The 18,661-nt window shown below is 41.7% G+C and overlaps 2 protein-coding genes across 3 annotated transcripts in view; one reads left to right on the top strand and one right to left on the bottom strand.

Moving 5' to 3' along the window:
- Positions 1-822, top strand: part of sgtb (small glutamine rich tetratricopeptide repeat co-chaperone beta) — a gene marked incomplete in the record, with an annotated part of 7,480 nt that extends 6,658 nt beyond the window's left edge. The window contains 1 exon segment of the mRNA XM_005929852.3: positions 435-822.
- A 3,120-nt stretch (positions 823-3,942) lies between these two features.
- trappc13 (trafficking protein particle complex subunit 13) lies at positions 3,943-14,368 on the bottom strand. Of its 2 annotated transcripts, XM_005929785.2 has the most exons (13): positions 14,220-14,368; positions 13,050-13,118; positions 9,052-9,151; positions 8,865-8,949; positions 8,650-8,777; positions 8,453-8,525; positions 8,085-8,129; positions 7,756-7,773; positions 5,258-5,391; positions 4,982-5,180; positions 4,779-4,879; positions 4,512-4,659; positions 3,944-4,425 (listed from the first exon to the last, which is right to left on the bottom strand). In XM_005929785.2, the coding sequence occupies exons 1-13, from the start codon at positions 14,263-14,265 to the stop codon at positions 4,318-4,320; spliced, it is 1,254 nt and encodes a 417-aa protein (XP_005929847.1). In that variant the 5' UTR covers positions 14,266-14,368; the 3' UTR covers positions 3,944-4,317. The 2 variants fall into 2 exon arrangements, with proteins under 2 accessions (XP_005929848.1, XP_005929847.1); XM_005929786.2 differs by lacking the exon at positions 7,756-7,773 and having other exon boundaries at positions 3,943-4,425.
- Between the last annotated feature and the right edge of the window lie 4,293 nt (positions 14,369-18,661).

Genomic DNA, 18,661 nt, shown 5'->3' with positions numbered 1-18,661 from the left:
ACAGAGTGAGTTCTGCTATAGCCCTACAAAATCACCTCCAGCAGGACATTGGTGTAAATGTCTGACCAAACAATCAGAAGCAGACTTCATGAGAGTGGCCCGAGAGTCCGACATCCTCTACTACCTGTGTATGTATGTGTATTTTTTATATTTATATATGAATTGTACAAGATCAATGGGACCCTAAGAGCCTTCATCAGGAACTCAATGGGGATGTGGCGTACAACACTAGAGGCCAACTCCAAGCCCATAGCACAAGTCACCATCAAGTGCGGGATCTACCAAGAAGATGCTCTGTCCCCACTGCTGTTCTGCATAGGCCTGAACCCCCTCAGTGAGATCATTAACAAGACTGGCTACGGATACCGACTACGGGACGGAGCAGTTGTCAGCCACCTCCTGTACATGGATGACATCAAGCTGTATGCCAAGAGACACATCGGGTTTATATTATTTGTTTAGTCTTATTTTTGTAGACAGAATGCACTGTACTTGTTTATTGGGTGATGAACACCGTTCCTTCCTGAGACTCACATCAGTGGTTTTCAGTGAGTACTACTTAACATAATTAAGACAACAGTCTAATTGTATACCAGTGTTTGCCGCCTGCATTATGTTGTTACAGCACTTTAGCTAAAATTAACATCCTAACTTTAAGCCTATTTAATTTCTGATTAACTACTTACAGCATATTCATATTGTTCAGTTTGCATGCTGTTGAATCTGGTATTTGAGATCAGATGCTTTATGGAAACACAGGTATGCTAAGGCAGCACATTGTTTTGTCTAAACCATATAAATAATAAATGTCTTGAAACGAAACTACTCACATGCGCCTTTATGTCTTTGAATTAATGTCATTATTATATGAAAAGAATCATTGTTTACTGTCAGTGAACCACTTTTTTATTACAAGGCTAATTTACCTATTCACACACACATATTCATACTGTGCTATTTTTCAGTGCCTGAGCACTTTTTTTTTTTTTTTTACAAAACATTTACACACATTTCTGCATCTTGCCCAAGGATACTTCAAGATCAAGTGTTTTGAAATTGATACTGATCGGGTCTGTGAAGTTAACAGAAGGGGGTTGTTAATGTGTTTCAGCTGCTTTGGTGTAAATGAAATTAACAAGTGCACTAGAGAGGCAACAGTGAGACAGTCCCCAAAATAGCAATGGTTCTACAGGTGCAGTTTTTCCACCTCATCTTTTGCCACTGTTTTTTAACTAGTTTTGCATTTTGCTAGGGTCAGTGTTATTGTGTGTTGACTGGTAGCATGAGGTGATACCTGGACCCTACAGGTAGTCAAACTCGTCCAGGATGCCACATCATCACGTGCCACTGCCAGAAAGATTGCTGTATGCTGCAAGAGCATGGAGGAGATTTCAGAAAACAGGCAGTTATTAGGAAAGCTGTACAGGGCTGTAAAAGGTCCTTAACCCATCAGCAGAAATGGTATCCGCTCCTTTGTGTGAGGAGGAACAGGATGAGTACTGCTATACCCTTGGGCTCATTTTCCACACTATGTGCTTTTTGGTGTTTACACGTTTTCTTCTCTGCAGTAATTTTTCTTTTACTTTAGTTGTGTGACCAAAAATGCTCTCCACCATCACAATTCATGCAAAAGCCAGTGTTTTGCAGAACCTTGTGCTATTGACATAAGCAGCTGAGTCGTGTTCACGTTGTTACAGAACAGACTTTGATACAGTGGCCGTTCAGTGTCAGTGAAATCACGTCAGGCAAGGAAATTAAAGATGAGGACACACTTCAAATCAGCTGTTATTCTGACCAAAGACCATACCAGTTTGATCTGCTTCACATAATTTCAAATTAAGTTTTTCTTTTGAGCTCAATAAACTGTTCACTGACAAAGAACTTTAGTTTTTGCAAACAAATACAAGATTTTGGATGAACCACCACTTTTCAAGTTATCCATAGTCATAAAGACCAGAACATCAAGACCCAGACACAGTCACAAGTTTAATAGTCTTTATTAGGAACATGAGAACTTCAACTAGAATTTGGAGTTGGTAAGCAAGAGTAGGATTATTTACAGGGGCCACTCTGAGGACTCTTTGTTAAAGGAGACCCCACAGTGAGTGAGACCTGGAACAGGACAGTATAATGATCAAAAAAATGAAGGGAACTTTTTAATCAGAGTACAGCATCGAGTCAGTTGAACTTGTGGGATACTGATGTGATCAGTTAAGTAAGAGAGGCGGTTGTTAATAAGTTTCAGCCGCTTTGGTGTTAAATACAGTAACAGTAGCAGAACTAGAGGGGCAAAAATGAGACACCCCCCAAAACAGGAATGTTTTTTCTTCTTCATCTTTTCTGTTTTATTTATTTATTTTACTAGTTTTGCATTTTGTTGGGATCAGTGTCATCACTGGTAGCATGAGGGGATACCTGGACCCTACAGGTAGTCCAACTTCTCCAGGATGCCACATGAGTGTGTGCCACTGCCAGAAAGTTTGCTGTGTGTCTCCCAGCACAGTCCCAAGACCATGGAGATTCCAGGAAACAGGTTGTTACTAGGAGAGCTTGACAGGGCCAGAGAAGGTCCTGAACTCATCAGCAGGATCGGTTTTTGCTCCTTTGTGCAAGGAGGACAGAGTGAGTTCTGCTATAGCCCTACAAAATCACCTCCAGCAGGACATTGGTGTAAATGTCTGACCAAACAATCAGAAGCAGACTTCATGAGAGTGGCCCGAGAGTCCGACATCCTCTACTACCTGTGTATGTATGTGTATTTTTTATATTTATATATGAATTGTACAAGATCAATGGGACCCTAAGAGCCTTCATCAGGAACTCAATGGGGATGTGGCGTACAACACTAGAGGCCAACTCCAAGCCCATAGCACAAGTCACCATCAAGTGCGGGATCTACCAAGGAGATGCTCTGTCCCCACTGCTGTTCTGCATAGGCCTGAACCCCCTCAGTGAGATCATTAACAAGACTGGCTACGGATACCGACTACGGAACGGAGCAGTTGTCAGCCACCTCCTGTACATGGATGACATCAAGCTGTATGCCAAGAGTGAACGAGACATCGATTCACTGATCCACACTACCAGGCTATACAGCAATGACATTGGAATGTCGTTCGGACTGGAGAAGTGTAGTCGGATGGTAACAAAGAGAGGGAAGGTAGTCAGAACTGAGGGGATTGAACTACCAGAAGGCAACATTGCAGACATAGAGGACAGTTACAAGTACCTGGGGATCCCGCAGGCAAATGGGAACCATGAAGAGGCCGCTAGAAAAGCTGCAACCACCAAGTACCTGCAGAGGGTCAGGCAAGTCCTGAGGAGTCAGCTGAATGGTAAGAACAAGATCCGGGCCATCAACACGTACGCCCTGCCCGTGATCAGGTACCCTGCTGGGGTAATAGGCTGGCCAAAGGAGGAGATAGAAGCCACTGACCAGGGCCGCGCAGAGAGGTTTAAAGGGGCGGGTGCCACCAGTAGGCAAACATGGGGTTAGTATCTTGCCCAAGGATATTTGGCATGCAGCCAGGAGGCAGCCTGGGATCGAACCACCGACCTTCTGATTAGTGGCTGACCTGCTCTGCCACCTGAGCTACAGCCACAGTACAATGTTGCTGTTGAGGGGTTTCTGCTGCTCCTGCTGCTGATAGTGCTGGAGGGCAGGGCTGTGTTGATCTGAGACTGTAGACATTAAAAAGTCCATAGGAGAGACGGTAGCTGATTAAACAAGTATCATGAGATAATAACAAAATGCAAAGATTGGTGACAGCGCTTGGATGTCTTGCCTGTGAATCACTCTTTGCTTCTCTTCTTCCTTCCATTCCTTCATTTCATATATCACTCTCCACTTGCTGTCCATCTGAGAACAAGGCACAACTTGCTATTGCATTAAACTATAATTTAATTATCCACACCTAACAACTCTTGGACTTAATCTAAATGATGACAGAAAAATGTTATAGCCCTGCCTTTAGTAGCCTCACACAGCTCCTGCTGTTTCCAAAAACTCATTGATCAAGTCAGTAAATACATGTCTGTGCCTTTGTAAGAGTTTTAATAACAAAAGCCAACACAGATGCCATGAAGCACCTTTTTAAAAGCAATATTAAATCAAAGATGACAGATTTATTAACATTTATGCACATTTACATCATTATTTTCAAAGAAAGTGATTTATATTATTCACAATTAATTGTAAAATACAATATTCTTCCATTAAGTTGCAAAAAACATAGTGTCATGTGCAGAATGCCGCAGTTGGTCCATTCATATGTAAAATGCAAAAAAACAAAAACAAAAAAGGGGTAAAGAAAACTCCTAGCACTCGTTGCTCGTAAACGGGCAGACCACACACACTTGTGCAATGTCGTCGTATTCGTACGTCCTCTTCAGAAATGTATCTGTGAGCCTCAAACCAGAAATGCTCTGAAACAAAGAGGCAAACACACGAGTAAGTCGGTAAAGAGCACTTCGATCTGAGCACACGGTCAATTGTAAAGTCTGGATCGTACCTGCAGACCCTGGACGGAAGACAGGACTGTGAGGGGCAGTGAGAGGAAGGCGCCAGGACTAAGTTTCCCCAGCTGTCGCCCTGATATACCACACCAATGGATAGAACTAGTATTACACATCTCTAGCACCAGGTCCATAGTTCTTTCACTGCAATATCAGAAAAGCAGAGAAAAGCTGGTTATTATGGGCTAATTCAACCCCTCAGTGAACTGAATAATACTAAGGGTTGTATTATGAGGGCGATTTCATTTTTCAGGGGTTTCTACCTGCAGTTGGTGATTTTACAGATGATGTCAAAAGGTTCTTCAAGGTTGACAGTGTCAGGAATCAGGTCTAAAGACAGCCGAATATCTCCATACCCTGGAGCCTGGAGGACACGTGGGGATTAAACTGTATTTTCGTTCATAAGAGGATACAGTAAGTGAAATGAGCGCCTCTGTTCTAGCAGTAGGCTAACAGATCAAGATACCATTCTTTGCAGCTGACTGGTCTGTAGCCTCCCTCTTTCTCCAAGATTGGTCTTCCATACAATGTCCAGCTTGCCTATGACCGTCACTCCCTTGATGATGCCGGCCTTCTCTGCGTACTCCGGCTTTGGCTTCAGGCAATACAAATACTGCCGTGTGTCCATAGGCTGCAGGTAGGACATTTTCCCAAATGTGGACTCTCTGCAGAGGAAAAGTTACAGCTGAGTATTGAGTGTAAAATGTTATCAAAAATAAGGACACATGTGTGTTTGTTTTACCCTTTGTCTGCTTGTGTGACCGTGTTGAGCTCTGTAACGTTGTACATCATGGATGGCTCTAAAGACACTTTCTCCATGAACATTGGCGAGGTGGTAATGTTCTGAATCTGCGCTTCCAGGAACACTTCATCTGTCTGAGCGCAGAAGCACAGCGTCACACTAACAGGCTATTTGATGTTAGCCTTTATAACAAGCTACATAATCTCCAAGGTGAACTGAGCAACATGTCAGGTATTAACAGCTGGGTTAGGGCTTTTGCCAATGTGCCAGCTTCAAAAGGATGAGCTCATATTTTAAAGTTTGTCTTAAAACGATATTCACATGCTCACAGAGGCTGTTAGAGTTTCTCGTGGTTATTTCCCCGAGGGAAGTGGGTAAAACCTCCTGATCCAGCAAGCACACTTGCTTCATTGGTTCTCACAGCACGCGCTACTTCTTTACTGGGGAGCACATCTGTGACCCGTTGTCGTCACAAATGTGCTCTGAGACTTTGAGGAATGATACTAAAAATATAACTTCTGACGCCGTGTAAAAAGAAAAGACAGACCACAGATGCTGCGAGTGCTGCTCTCGAAAGGAATTAATGTTCGACTCACTGAAAATGACAGAGAGCAATCAGATTTTTCTGTTTTCTTCTAGGAAACGTATGGAAGTTTCTCACAGCCAGCATGGACACCACAGATCACAGGAAGCTGTAACTCTTACAGACATCTGAGAGGTGTTTTAAGACAGACTTAAATGTGAACCTTAAATTTCTTTGGTCATATAGGAGTTATACATTGAATGTCAATGAGAAGACTGGCATTAAAAGAAAAAAACTTTAACTGAATCCTATTAAGTTTGCTCAGTGTACCTTTGAGGACATATTAGTACAATTGTTGGTCGGCAGGTGCACAGTACGGGCTGCACAGTGAAACATTAGTTTATCAAACATCAAGCAGTTTGGCTTATGAAAGTATGTTTAGAAGTGTTTGACTTTATTTGTTCAGTACTGTCAAGACAGGAAATGTGGAGCAAGGTAACGCCAGGCAGTAAATGTCTGGCTCTACCAGTTTAGATCTTATGGTGTACAACTATACTTCTGGGGCCACTGAGCGACCCTAGTTATGGGTTCTTAGAAAGCTTAAACTAGAACCAAAAAATAGAAAAATAAAACTTTTGCAAGTGTACACCGATTTTATAAATATATAAAATTGGTCAGCTCAAAAATGAAACCATTTGGAAAGGTGAAAAGTATTGGTATTGTGTAGTAACAGGCCAAATTCAATACTGCTACTCAGTCGCTCAGCAGTAAGTAAAACAATAAGTTTATTAATATTCGAGAGCAATCATTACCGGTTAAGAGTACAGTTATTTACTTGTGCAGAGGCACAAGTAAATAAATGCATCTGGTTGAGCAACACTCAGATGTCTTTACAACAGTAAACTTGTCTGTGCAGCCACAACTGTAAAGTGAGAAACAAAAAGAAGGAAGCGTGGATAAGTTTGTGCCTGTTATTCATAAGTGACTTGATCATTCTGAGTGAAGTTAGTGTGAAATCAGCCAAACCTCACATTTTAGTGCTTATAGTGAAAGACTTCTGTCATTGTTGGCTGTTTAACTATTGAGAGCATAATTGTAGTGATACAAAAGTTAAAGTGGACCTATTAAATTGCTTTTTGTAGCTCAATATTTTATTCTCAGACTGCACTAGGGCAGCGTTTCGTGATTCACAGCACAAATTAAGTAACTTTGTTCTGATTGGCTGACCCTTGCAAACAGAAGGGTGAAGAGCAGGTGGGTGGGGCTTCCGCGCTTATAGTCTGAGCTGTTTGATTAGATGGCCACATTAGGGATGTCCACTCTCTATGACAAAAGGAAAAAAACCTGTGTGAAACTGAAGCAGGTTAAAGCCTGTGATCTTTGCACACTGGCAGCCCTGAAAGGTCAAATGGAGTGCAACTTAAGGAAACACCAGCTAACAGAAAAACACTGTAAAGTAACGTGCGTTTTAATCACATGATTCATATCATAGTGTAGATACATGCTTGCTATTAGCCGTTTACCGTTGTGTGTGCTTTTGCAGAGGTTTTTTGTTGGTGTTTAACAGGAACAGCATATGAAAAGAGTAATAGGTCCACTTTAAAAACGAGCAGCGCTGAACTTGCGCTACTACATAATCATTCACATATAGACGAATAGATACGAGATTAATCATAGCACCTTCTGTGATGCTAACCGCAATCAATGCCGTACCCACTCACAACAATGTGACACCACAAACACCGTGCAGGATCAGTTTGAAAGAAGAGGAAACAAAGTGAGGGCAAAAGAAAAAGAATGGAAGTTTATGTCAAGGGGTAACAAACAACTGAGTCACTGAAGATCTTTTCTATATTCAGACTTTCTTCCATTCTTTTACTTTGCACCTTTGTATGAGCTCAGAAAGAAAGTGTCCATCGCCAGAAATGATTAGTAGAAGCTAATGTTCAGTGATGATAACAGAAGAAACAGTTACCACAGAACTGAGGTCGCTCTAATGGAGAAAATAAAATACAAGACAAGACACAGTAAACAAATGGAGTTACATGCCAATGTTGATGACAATGAATATTTGCAATACACGAAGCTACTGATATGAAAATGAGAGTATATAAAAAAAAAAAAAAGGAGGGGGCTTAATGCCTTTATCCAGGAAAACCACTTATCTCCAGGATCATTTATTCACCTGGAGGCACACAGGTTTTCATGGAGGCCTAACTAATGCTAACTGCCTCTATTGTAAATGTTCCTGACTATAAAATGAAATAAGAGCTTCGCAATGCTGCTTGAGAAGAGCTAATTTACCTCTGCGTTGTAGAACTTCGTCTTCACATCCAGCGGCTTCAAAACCTGATTAAAAATAGATTGCAAGCTGAACACTGAAGTTTTCTCATAAGATACCGCCATCGAGCTGAAAATAATATTTCCATGCAGTACTGTTTAGTCCAACTGGAGTTTTACTGAAAGTGGGAATCAGAGTGACAGAAATTCATCTAAAGGAAAGGCAGCAAGGCTACAGCTGGTTATTGAACTGAGGGCAGAAGATTGCCTGACACCAAACCCACACAGAGGAAGGCAATCTGTTGTAGCTCTGTGGCATTTCTCCACTCATCTCTAAGCTTACTCGTGACTTTACAACCATCTCCTAATTAGAACACTGAGCCATAACTTACCTGGAACTTGAAGAACTTCCTAAAATAGAGCTTCTCCCCTTGCTGGGTGGTGTAACTGACTGCACAAACTAAGCTGGAAATGTGAAAACAGCAACAAACAAACAGGATTATTATTATTATTATTATTATTATTATTATTATTAATTTTTTTATTACTGGTGAGTTGGGAAAAACATTTCGGGAGTGGGAACACTCACATGTGTGTCCCAATTTCTTTGACTTCGTGGTGAATGACATCATCGATGCAGCATTCGGGTTTGAGCTCTGCGACTGCAGAGTTTGATGCGGAGAGATTCAGCCTCTGCGAGCTCGTCTGTAGATCAGCCTACATAGGGAACCACATCGTGATTACGTGCGAATGGAAGACAAAGCGCACAATCTGAACTGAGCAGGTATTCCTTCTTTACAGTACCTTCACCAGAATGTCTTTAACAACTTGGCTGCTGTCATTATGCACGCTTATGTAACTGGAGAAGGTCTCGCCGAGGAATATATTTCTGTATGATGTGAAGACAAGAATTCGTTGTTGTTGTTTTTTTAAAAAAAAGCACTTGCTGCTGTTTTTAACTTTAAAGAGTTACAGCTGATTGGTGTTTTACCCAAAGTTCTGTGGTAATGTGAGCATCTCTCCCAGCATTAAGGTCTCTGCGCCTTTGATGGTGGAGGGATCCTGCCTCATAAGCTGACCAAACAAGTCCCCTGTGGAGACAAAAACATGGGTAGGTAGGTGTCACGGATATGTATAATGTAGTCCAGAATTTGGCTCCCGCACATGAAATTTGAGTCCTCACTAAAGAGTTACTATTTAGAGGATAAGTGATATGAAAACAATAAGATATACATCTACCTGCACACTAACAGAATTAGCTTTGGAGAAACATAATGTGTGGATATCTAACAGGCAGATGCTCTTCTGATGCTGTAAGGCAGCGCTGCACAAGGTGAGCGCACAGTTTGCTGCAAGGAGAATGAGAAAGCTAAAGAAAGACGCTTTGAAGATGAAGTTTCAAAGCAGACTGAACCTGAAAGGTAAAACCATTAGGTTTCAACGTCTCCTTCTTTCCTTCTAATAACTCCGCCTCAAACATCTTGTGTTCAATTCACTGAATAATATGTACTGTGGTTAGTTTTATGACAGGTTCTAACATCTTAATATAAGTTTCCACCTGATGCCCTGAGAATAATTTTCTCTTCATTAACTTTAATGTATTTAATAAAGACATGCAAGATTCTACCCTGAATATTATTAATATGTTTTGAGTACAGTTTTTTTTTTTTAAAACTGTCATAACTTCTAAAAGGACTGAAAAATACATTTTAAGACTGTAACCAAATCAGTTTCACATCAACTCCTACATGCTTGATCACAGAGGGTCTCGGGGTTTCAGTGGACTCACAGTTTGTGACAATGTTTTTTTTGGCATATTCACTTCACTCAACTCTGAATGGGGACATTCAGCCCCTGTGTTCAGTTCAGTGTCCCTTGCTGATACTCAGATCACCCAGTGATGTGTGTGATCATATTGGATTTAAAAAAAGAAAGGAGTTAAACTAAACTATTACATAGAACAGTGTGTTTCTCCATTTCACAGCTATAGGATACATTTATGTGTGTTAGAAAAGGACTAGATTAGAAAGTGATTATAATACAGAAATAATTTGATTAAATTTACAATTCAATTTTATTTATATAGCAGCAAATCACAACAACAGTCGCCTGTTGGTCCATATGTATAATGTAAGATAATACAATATAAATATGGACCAGAAAGCAACAGCTAGAAGACGAGCCTGGTGTCAAAACGAGCCTAACAGATGAGATCTTTCATACGCTGTTACTTTTTTTTGAGCAACCATTATTCCACATGGGTTTTTGACCCTTCCAAAATATGCTCAAAAACATTTTTTCAAGTTTTTCCTCCAGTGAAATTTAATAAACAGATTAAACATTGAGAGTACCAATATGTGTTTCTGTCAACATTAGACATCATACAGATGCTACTTCACTGAAGCCAATGCAGAAGTACCTTAACCCTGTATTCTATCTGAAGGCCACCAGATGGCAATAGCTGCAGTTGTAAAAAGACTTATTTATAATATTGAGGTCAATTTTTACTTAATATACTAAAGTTATGGTCCCAGAAAAAATCCTGCTAATTTTAAAAAGGGTCAGCTGAAGGTACCGATTGAGTTTTCAATTGACCCAACAAGTTTCCAAGAAAAAGGAATGTTTTTATAGTAATGCAATTCATCTTTAAATCTCTTTAAAAATAAACTATAACTTCCCTACTACTTACAGAAATAGGTGTCCAACCTAGACTCGTCAGCACATTTTTGATTTATATGGACTTCAGTTACCACTGCACTGCTCTGTGCTGCATTCAACAAGAAGGAACTAGAATTACTGCTTAGCTGTTGAATGCCTCTGCCAGCCAGTCAGTCAGTAACTCACTTAATAAATATAATGATGATTCTGAAGAGGTTTAATAAGAAGGTATAAACTATACTGATGTTTGGCCAATAAAGGTTTAACTAATGACAGCAGGCAATCCTTCAAATATGGATGTTGCTACAAAAATGCCAGAAACAGATGCGTAGCACACACATTTTTAACCCAGCAGCAGAAAAGGTCTTAAATAACTGTAGTTTAAAGATGGAAGATTATTGTCACAAATATAACATCTGGCTAAATTTTTGCAAAGCTGCAAAGCTAACCTTTGACCTTGTAGTTGTCACTTTTATCCTTTTAGACATTTTTGCAAAGATTTTGGACATAATTAGCAAATTAACTATTAACTACTACACCCACCCCAACACAGACACACCTGTTAAGATTCCAGGTTTTTGTGATGTTAATTAGACAACAATAAATGATTTCAAAATGCTCCCACCTTAACCCGCACAATCATTTGAAAAAAGAAACAAATCTGTTCGAGGAGAAATAAAAAAATAAAATAAAACCGTGTGCACTCTCATAACTACTTCACGTTATTGAATCACAGCGTTCCGTTTTCTTGGGTATACACTCGACATCAGTTAAAGAGACTGATTAACCCCCAGGTAAAGTTCAGGCGTTCTAGTAGGATTCGCCTGACATTTACTCACTTGCCTGCTACAGGAAAAGGTTGGCACCCTCGCAGAGAGCTTGCAAAGCATCACACTGATCTTATTAGTCGCCAAACGTTTACAGAAATAAATTCCACGGCATTGAAAATACCACAACACAGAGCACAGTAAAGACTGCGTCATCAAAAAAGTGAAGAAAATATGGGATGAGAGTGACACTGCAAAGAGCTGGACTGGATGACTGTGGTCTCATTTTTTAACATTACAAAAACCTGGCACTTTTTATATCCACTGTATGGGCAAACTCAGAAAACATAACTCAGTGGCTGATAGGGAATAATAAAACAACAACAGAAACTTATGATATATTATATCAGAAATCTGCTCACTATTTTTATTACATATTATATCAGTAATGAAGCTTACTAAATATTAACTGATAACTTATGGCAATGGTGTGGGATTAAATAAGTGTGTACTTCTTCCCACTCCCTTTCAACATGTAAATGAATCAGAACGGTAGCTATATTGAAATGTATTGACTTTTGTATAGTATTTTTTCTCTCTCTCTTATTTTCTTTACTAAATGTAACTGTATATCGTTTCCATGTTTGAAATAAATTAACAACAACAACAACTTTAATGTGTCTACCTCTGTTTTATAGCATTTGGACAAGCTTGATAACATGGAAATATTAACTATTTTTTTTCTTGCCCAACAAGGACTCAGTATCTTGTTTTCGTTTGTAAGCTGACTTGAGTGGGATTTCCTGGTGCAACCACAGAGGATGTTTAAATGAGTGTAAAAAAAATTGAGGAAGCTCCCTGACCAAGTTTGGCCTCAATACTTGTGTTATTTCCTGTAGTGGAGTGCAATGCTGACATGGACCTCTGAAAAACAACAGCATTAAAAAAAAATAAAACAACAAAAACAAAACACTTATCATTCAGCATTCAGCTTCGCAATGCTTGACTGTGAGCTTCTCGAACACGATCATGAATTTACAGAGGTTGGGAAAAATCTCTCAGATTGTTGTATATGCATGTAAAAAGGTGGAGATTTAATGAACAAGAAGCTTTTAAGCGTTCAAACAGATTTCTCCTTGAATTAACTTTTCCATTTTACACAATGCAAACAAAAGCATTAGACTACCAATTTAAAAACAAAAACAACCCACATGCAAGGGATTATAACATGGACACAAGGCTGTTGTTTTACTGTTCTTGTCTTATTTGATCTTCTGCGTCCTGATAAACATGAGTATGAGACCTCTGACTAATAAACTGTCATTACTATGAGTGGTGGTACAGTGGCTCAGCCATTGTGGTTTCCTCCTACTATCCCACGTCCTGCACTGGATTGGTTAACATCAACTGAGCTAATTGGATTCCCTGATAATATCATGATGCTCAGTCTCACAGACCTGACCCCGGTTGTTCTCGTTTGCTACAGCTCTGCTAAAGAATATGGAGTGAAATTCATTTCAGGCTCGGTGGGTGGAACTCTGTCTGCAAGTTTAAACAGGCTCACCTGGCAGATCTCGATCCTCGCACGTCACCGGCAGGTTTGTGAAGAGAGTGGGCTTCGTTAAGCGCATCACTGTAAAGTAAAGTGACACTGGTTAGCAGCCAATTAGTGACCAAGCTGATATTTTCACATGGATTCAGGAGCCTGCATTCAAGAATGAATGCTTACCAGTTACTGAAATCACCCACAACAGGGGTGTATCTAAAGATTATTTCAACAAAGAATGAATCTGCTGACAAAGAGAAGTTCTGAGTGGGAAAGTGGTGGTCTGACATTAAAATTAAAACGCACAAATTATACAGGTTTTGTGTGAAGGACAACTATATGTTACCTTATCTGAATGCAACTTTTACAACTCCCTCTCTAGGTAAATGCAGTAAGCCTAAAGTTCCAGAAGTTTGTTTAATAGTCTCAAAACTGTTGTAAGATGCATTTCTTACACGCTGTTCACTGATAAAAAATTGTAACTGCCTAACAGGTAAAATGTTCTGCAGTCCTCACACAAATGTCAAAGCCCAGGTCCATGAAGTGCTCTAAAAACAGGGAATAAAATCTTCCCTTCGCTACTGCATAAAACCTGTAGCTGTAGTAGCTAATACTTGAGTAATACCGTTAGTATTCTGACTGCTGCACAGTTTGCAGGATATCACTTATGCTCAGAATTTATTTTTGCGGGTGGTGAGCTGAAAGCTAACAAAAAGAAACAGGAAAATGAACACTTTAACTTCCCAGAGTTCTTTCTTTGAGTCCGATTCAGATTCAGATTAGAGGAAGTAGAAGCAAAAAAAAAAATGTTACCTCGAGGAAAAAAAAAAGTCCAATCCAAGCAAACAAACAAAAAACGAATTAGTGCAATAAATAAATTAGCTGCAACAACTAAGAGCACAAGAGAGAGTTAGCTTACACTATGACACAGTTCCTTAAGCTACACTTTGCTAAACAGGGTCTTTAATATATGTTTTAAGCGCCCCAAACGAAAAGAAAAGTCTTTAAAGTCGCACCACTGGCCATCAGCCTTGTTTACACCTTCACAAAAGTAAATGCATGATATTGCATTCGCTAGCGCTACTAGCAACTTGAAGCAGCAGCAAATGACAACAGCGCGATACACTGACACATCTAACCATGAAGACAACCTCTGTAGTCACAACATATATGTTAACAGTAAAATACCTTTTAATGCGAGCAGGTGCTCCTGTTTCGCCTGATTTACATCCATTTTGACAGTGAAAACAGCCTAATCAGGGTGATATTAGCCACTCTGCTAGCTGCTTATGTGACAGGCAGTTTCTTCTTCGTCATGTCATTTAGGGACAGGCTGGACACCCCTGACATGTTATACTGCCTCCAATAGTGCGAGATGGGCGTTACAACAACAGAGAATCTTTTCTTTTCGTCACCGTTGATAAGTTGTACTTTAGACAATTTAATTTATATTACCATATGTTTTATTCCTAATCCAAACCGCGAATAAATAGATAAAACGTGATATAAATGATAAACGTCACTGACATCTAGCGGTGAGAAGAGGCATTACATTCGGCCATAACCTCTGCTGTGTTGAAATAACAATAGAAATTTGTTAGCTTTGCTTCCACGGGCACGGCTTGTAAGCAGCACCAGTGTTTTCATCTGCATGCAGCAAACGGAGAAGCTGAGCTACAGAAAAGCTACAAATTTGTCAGCATTCTGATTTATAGAGCAACAATTCCAGTGTCAAATAAGATGATATGAGATTTAGTCAGTTTTCCTCTTAAAAAAAGAAGGCACTGTGCTGTCATCAAGTGAATGCATGAGCATTTACTGCGCAGTTTCTCACTGATAATGGTTATGTAGCATATATACATCGATCAGGCATAACATTGTGACCACAGACAGAAGTGAATGACACTGATGATCTCTTGATCATGGCACCTGTTAGTTTCTGGGATATATTGTGGAACAAGTGGATATTTTGTTCTCACAGTTGATGAGATAGAAGCAGGAAAAATGAGCAAGCATAAGGATTTGACAAGGTGAATACTGGCACCATTATCCCCTGTGTTAGAGGAATGCTTTGGAGAATGTTCTGCTGGGAAACCTTGGGTCCTGCCATCCACGTGGATGTTACTTTGACAAGTTCCACCTACCTAAGCCTTGCTGAAGACCATGTTCACCCTTTCATTAATTACGGTATTCCCTGATGGCTGTGCCCTCTGTCAGCAGCATACAGTGCCTTGCCACGAAGCAAAAATGAATGGTTTGAGGAGCACAACAATGAGGTTGAGGTGATGACTGGGCCTCCAAATTCCTCAGATCTCAGTCCAATTGAGCATCTGTGGGATGCTCTGGGCATACAAGTCTGATCCCTGGAAGCCCCACCTCTTAAAGGATGTGCTGCTAACATCTTGGTGCCAGATAGCATAAAGGGGGCCAACACAATATTAGGCCTGTGGTCATAATGTTATCCCTGATCGGTGTATATATAGAGTTTATGTCCTGTGGAGTTCCCATGGACACAAGATAACATGAATGACTAAGCGCAAGGGTGAACAATTTGAATAAAGTTTCCTTGTATATTGCCTCCACTTATTTAGAATAGATCAAAACATGCCAGCATCCTTTCACTGTGTAAATCTTCACATGCACAATAATACTCCCCATTGTTATCAAACTTGCCAAGTGTACTGCTGTTAGTTATGACTATTGCAAAACATATTTAAAGAGCCTTAGCGTGACAAAGTTACAACAGTTGTGTTCATGGAAACACTTGTGGTGTCAACAGAAAACAAAATAAGGCACAGAAGTGAAAGGATATCGAACAATTCTCAGCACTGTTTTGTTATTAGGCTCATTTTGCACACTATGCACTATTTGGTGTTACATGTTTTCTTCTCTGCAGTAATTTTTCTTTTACTTTAGTTGTGTGACGAAAAATGCTCTCCACCATCACAATTCATGCAAAAGCCAGTGTTTTGCAAGACCTTGTGCTATTGACATAAGCAGCTGAGTCATGTTCGCGTTGATACAGAACAGACTTTGATACAGTGGCCGTTCAGTGTCAGTGAAATCACGTCAGGCAAGGAAATTAAAGATGAGGACACACTTCAAATCAGCTGTTATTCTGACCAAAGACCATACCAGTTTGATCTGCTTCACATAATTTCAAATTAAGTTTTTCTTTTGAGCTCAATAAACTGTTCACTGACAAAGAACTTTAGTTTTTGCAAACAAATACAAGATTTTGTATGAACCACCACTTTTCAAATTATCCATAGTCATAAAGACCAGAACATCAAGACCCAGACACAGTCACAAGTTTAATAGTCTTTATTAGGAACATGAGAACTTCAACAAGAATTTGGAGTTGGTAAGCAAGAGTAGGATTTACAGGGGCCACTCTGAGGACTCTTTGGTAAAGGAGACCCCACAGTGAGTGAGACCTGGAACAGGACAGTATAGTTAGTTAAGAAAGAGGCGGTTGTTAATAAGTTTCAGCCACTTTGGTGTTAAATACAGTAACAGTAGCAGAACTAGACGGGCAAAAATGAGACACCCCCCAAAACAGGAATGGGTTTACAGGTGGAGGTCACTGACATTTTTCCCTCATCATATTTTCTGACTGCTTTTTTTCTTTTCTTTTTTTGGCTAGGATTAGTGTTAATACTCATAGAATGAGGAGATACCTGCACAGGTAGTCCAACTCCTTCAGGATGCCAGATGGGTGGGTCCGGGATGGGCGTGAGGTTCTGGGGGCGCTCCGTCTCTGGGCTGGGGCCTGGCGGGCCTCGGGGGCTTGGGTCCTGGTTGGTGTGTTGCCGGGGTTGTGGGCGGGTGGGTCTGGATGGGCCGGGCCCCCTTTCCCTGGCGGGTCGCGGAGTATGGGGGTGCCTACTGGGGTCAGCGGGGGAGCTGGCCCCAGGGAGGGGTCACTTGCCCCTCCCTTCCTTCCCTCCCCATCTCCAGCTGCCTCCCTCTTCCCGCTCCACCACAACCACCCACACATGCAGGGCCTTGGAGTAGGGGTATGTCACCAGGGTGCAGAGGAGGCTACCCCCCTCTCTGTCCCCTTCTGGCTGCCTCTGCCTCAATTTTATCCCACAACTTAGACATTCACATTACTCACACTCTCATTACACATACATATAGGATCTTGGGGGTGGGCACGATACACGGAATCCAAAGTACCATCAGGGTGTACAACCTCACCCCTGGCGTCGTTGCCCACCTCTCAATTTTAAATACACGTAGACATTGAGGGCTAGCAGGAGGGACCTATGCGCTTACCTGCTGCTCTCTGGCAGGTAGCTCCATGCCCTCCTGGGTTTTAAATGCACCTTAGAACACACATGCATCAACACTACAATGAGCGGGTGGAGGGAGGTTTGGAGTCTTCTCTCACCCCCATTCTCTGCGGCCTGCTGGAGCGGGGGGCTAGGAGGAGGAGTTGGCCGTCCGACTGCGGTCTGGAGTGTGGGGCCTCCCTGCTGCTGCGGAGTCGGGGCGGTCTGCCTCCCCCCACCGCAGGGAAAAGGGTAACACCACCTGGGTCTGGGTGCAGTTCCCCCCTCCAGGGGCAAGGGTACCTAGACCCGGTTTGTAGAGTACGCTTGGGGAGTGTGATCGTGTGTACAGCGTCTCTTTATGTCTGTCTCCACGTTGGTTGAGTGTGGAGTAAGTGCATATGAGAGCATGAGGGTGGGAATGGATGTTTGTGATCTGTGTGTGCCTGTATGTCTGTGTCTATATGTCAGGTTGGGTTCAGACGCCACCTCTCTGGGGACATCTCAGGCCCTCCAAGGTTTGGAGGCCTATCTCCCCCACCACCACTTCCCCTGCCAGTGGCGGACTCCCTCAGACATCGGTGCGTTGGTGGTTCTTTGTGTCCGGGATGGGCGTCCAGGTACACACCGGCTCACTCCTTGGCGGCCGCTTGTCGGCCTCTCGGCCTGGGGCTCGGTCACTCAGGCACGGCTGGCTGCCGGCGGAGCTCACGGGCGCGTCACTGCAACTCCCCCTGGCTTCTGCTCCGCGGCTGCTGAGTGAGCCCTCATCTGGGACTCTCCTCAGCTCTTTCTGGGACAGTGGCGCGGCTGCCCCTCTGTTGGTCTTCCTTGGTCTCTTGTGTTCTGGGGGCCTCTGGATGTCTGGAGTTTTGATCTCCTCCATACCTGCTTCATGCCCTGGAGGACGGGGCTGTGGCCCCCCCACACCCTCTAGCAGATCATTACATGAAGGAACCTTTTAAAAAAAACAAGCGCGTCCATGCTCACAGGTGTACACACGGGTGATCACACCCACAAACTACACCCTTTTTGGCTCCTACCTCAAAGCACACTGTGTGTCTGTTGATCTTATGTGCTGCACAATAATGTTTAATATTTAGTATTTACTGTCATATTCCCATATATCATTGTGATGTTGTTTATTCTATTACTCTTGTTCTCTTCTGCTTGTTTCTTTTTTCTTTCTCAGCAGGTGACCCAGGTGATTGATATATGCATTTTTTTTTCTCTGCCCGTTCTGTTGGTTTTTGTCTTTTGCCCTTCTCCCCCGTCCCTCTTCTCAGCTGTTTCTCTTTCCCTCTTTCTTTCTCCCCTTCTTTCCCCCAGTCAAGTCTGTCCCGTATTCAGTAA

The sequence above is a fragment of the Haplochromis burtoni genome, unplaced genomic scaffold (assembly GCF_018398535.1).
Source record: "Haplochromis burtoni strain Fernald_Lab_line unplaced genomic scaffold, NCSU_Asbu1 Contig_107, whole genome shotgun sequence".
NCBI lineage: Eukaryota > Metazoa > Chordata > Actinopteri > Cichliformes > Cichlidae > Haplochromis > Haplochromis burtoni.
Note: the sequence above shows the minus strand (reverse complement) of the source record. Positions and strands in the feature narration are given on the sequence as shown.

Bases quoted from the DNA above. Each gene is read 5' to 3' on its own strand.
- trappc13 (XM_005929785.2), bottom strand. From the start codon at position 14,265: ATGGATGTAAATCAGGCGAAACAGGAGCACCTGCTCGCATTAAAAG. The intron at 13,119-14,219 runs GTATTTTACTGT...TTTACTTTACAG, and splicing joins GCACCTGCTCGCATTAAAAG to TGATGCGCTTAACGAAGCCC. The intron at 4,880-4,981 runs GTATCTTGATCT...CGTGTCCTCCAG, and splicing joins CCAGTCAGCTGCAAAGAATG to GCTCCAGGGTATGGAGATAT.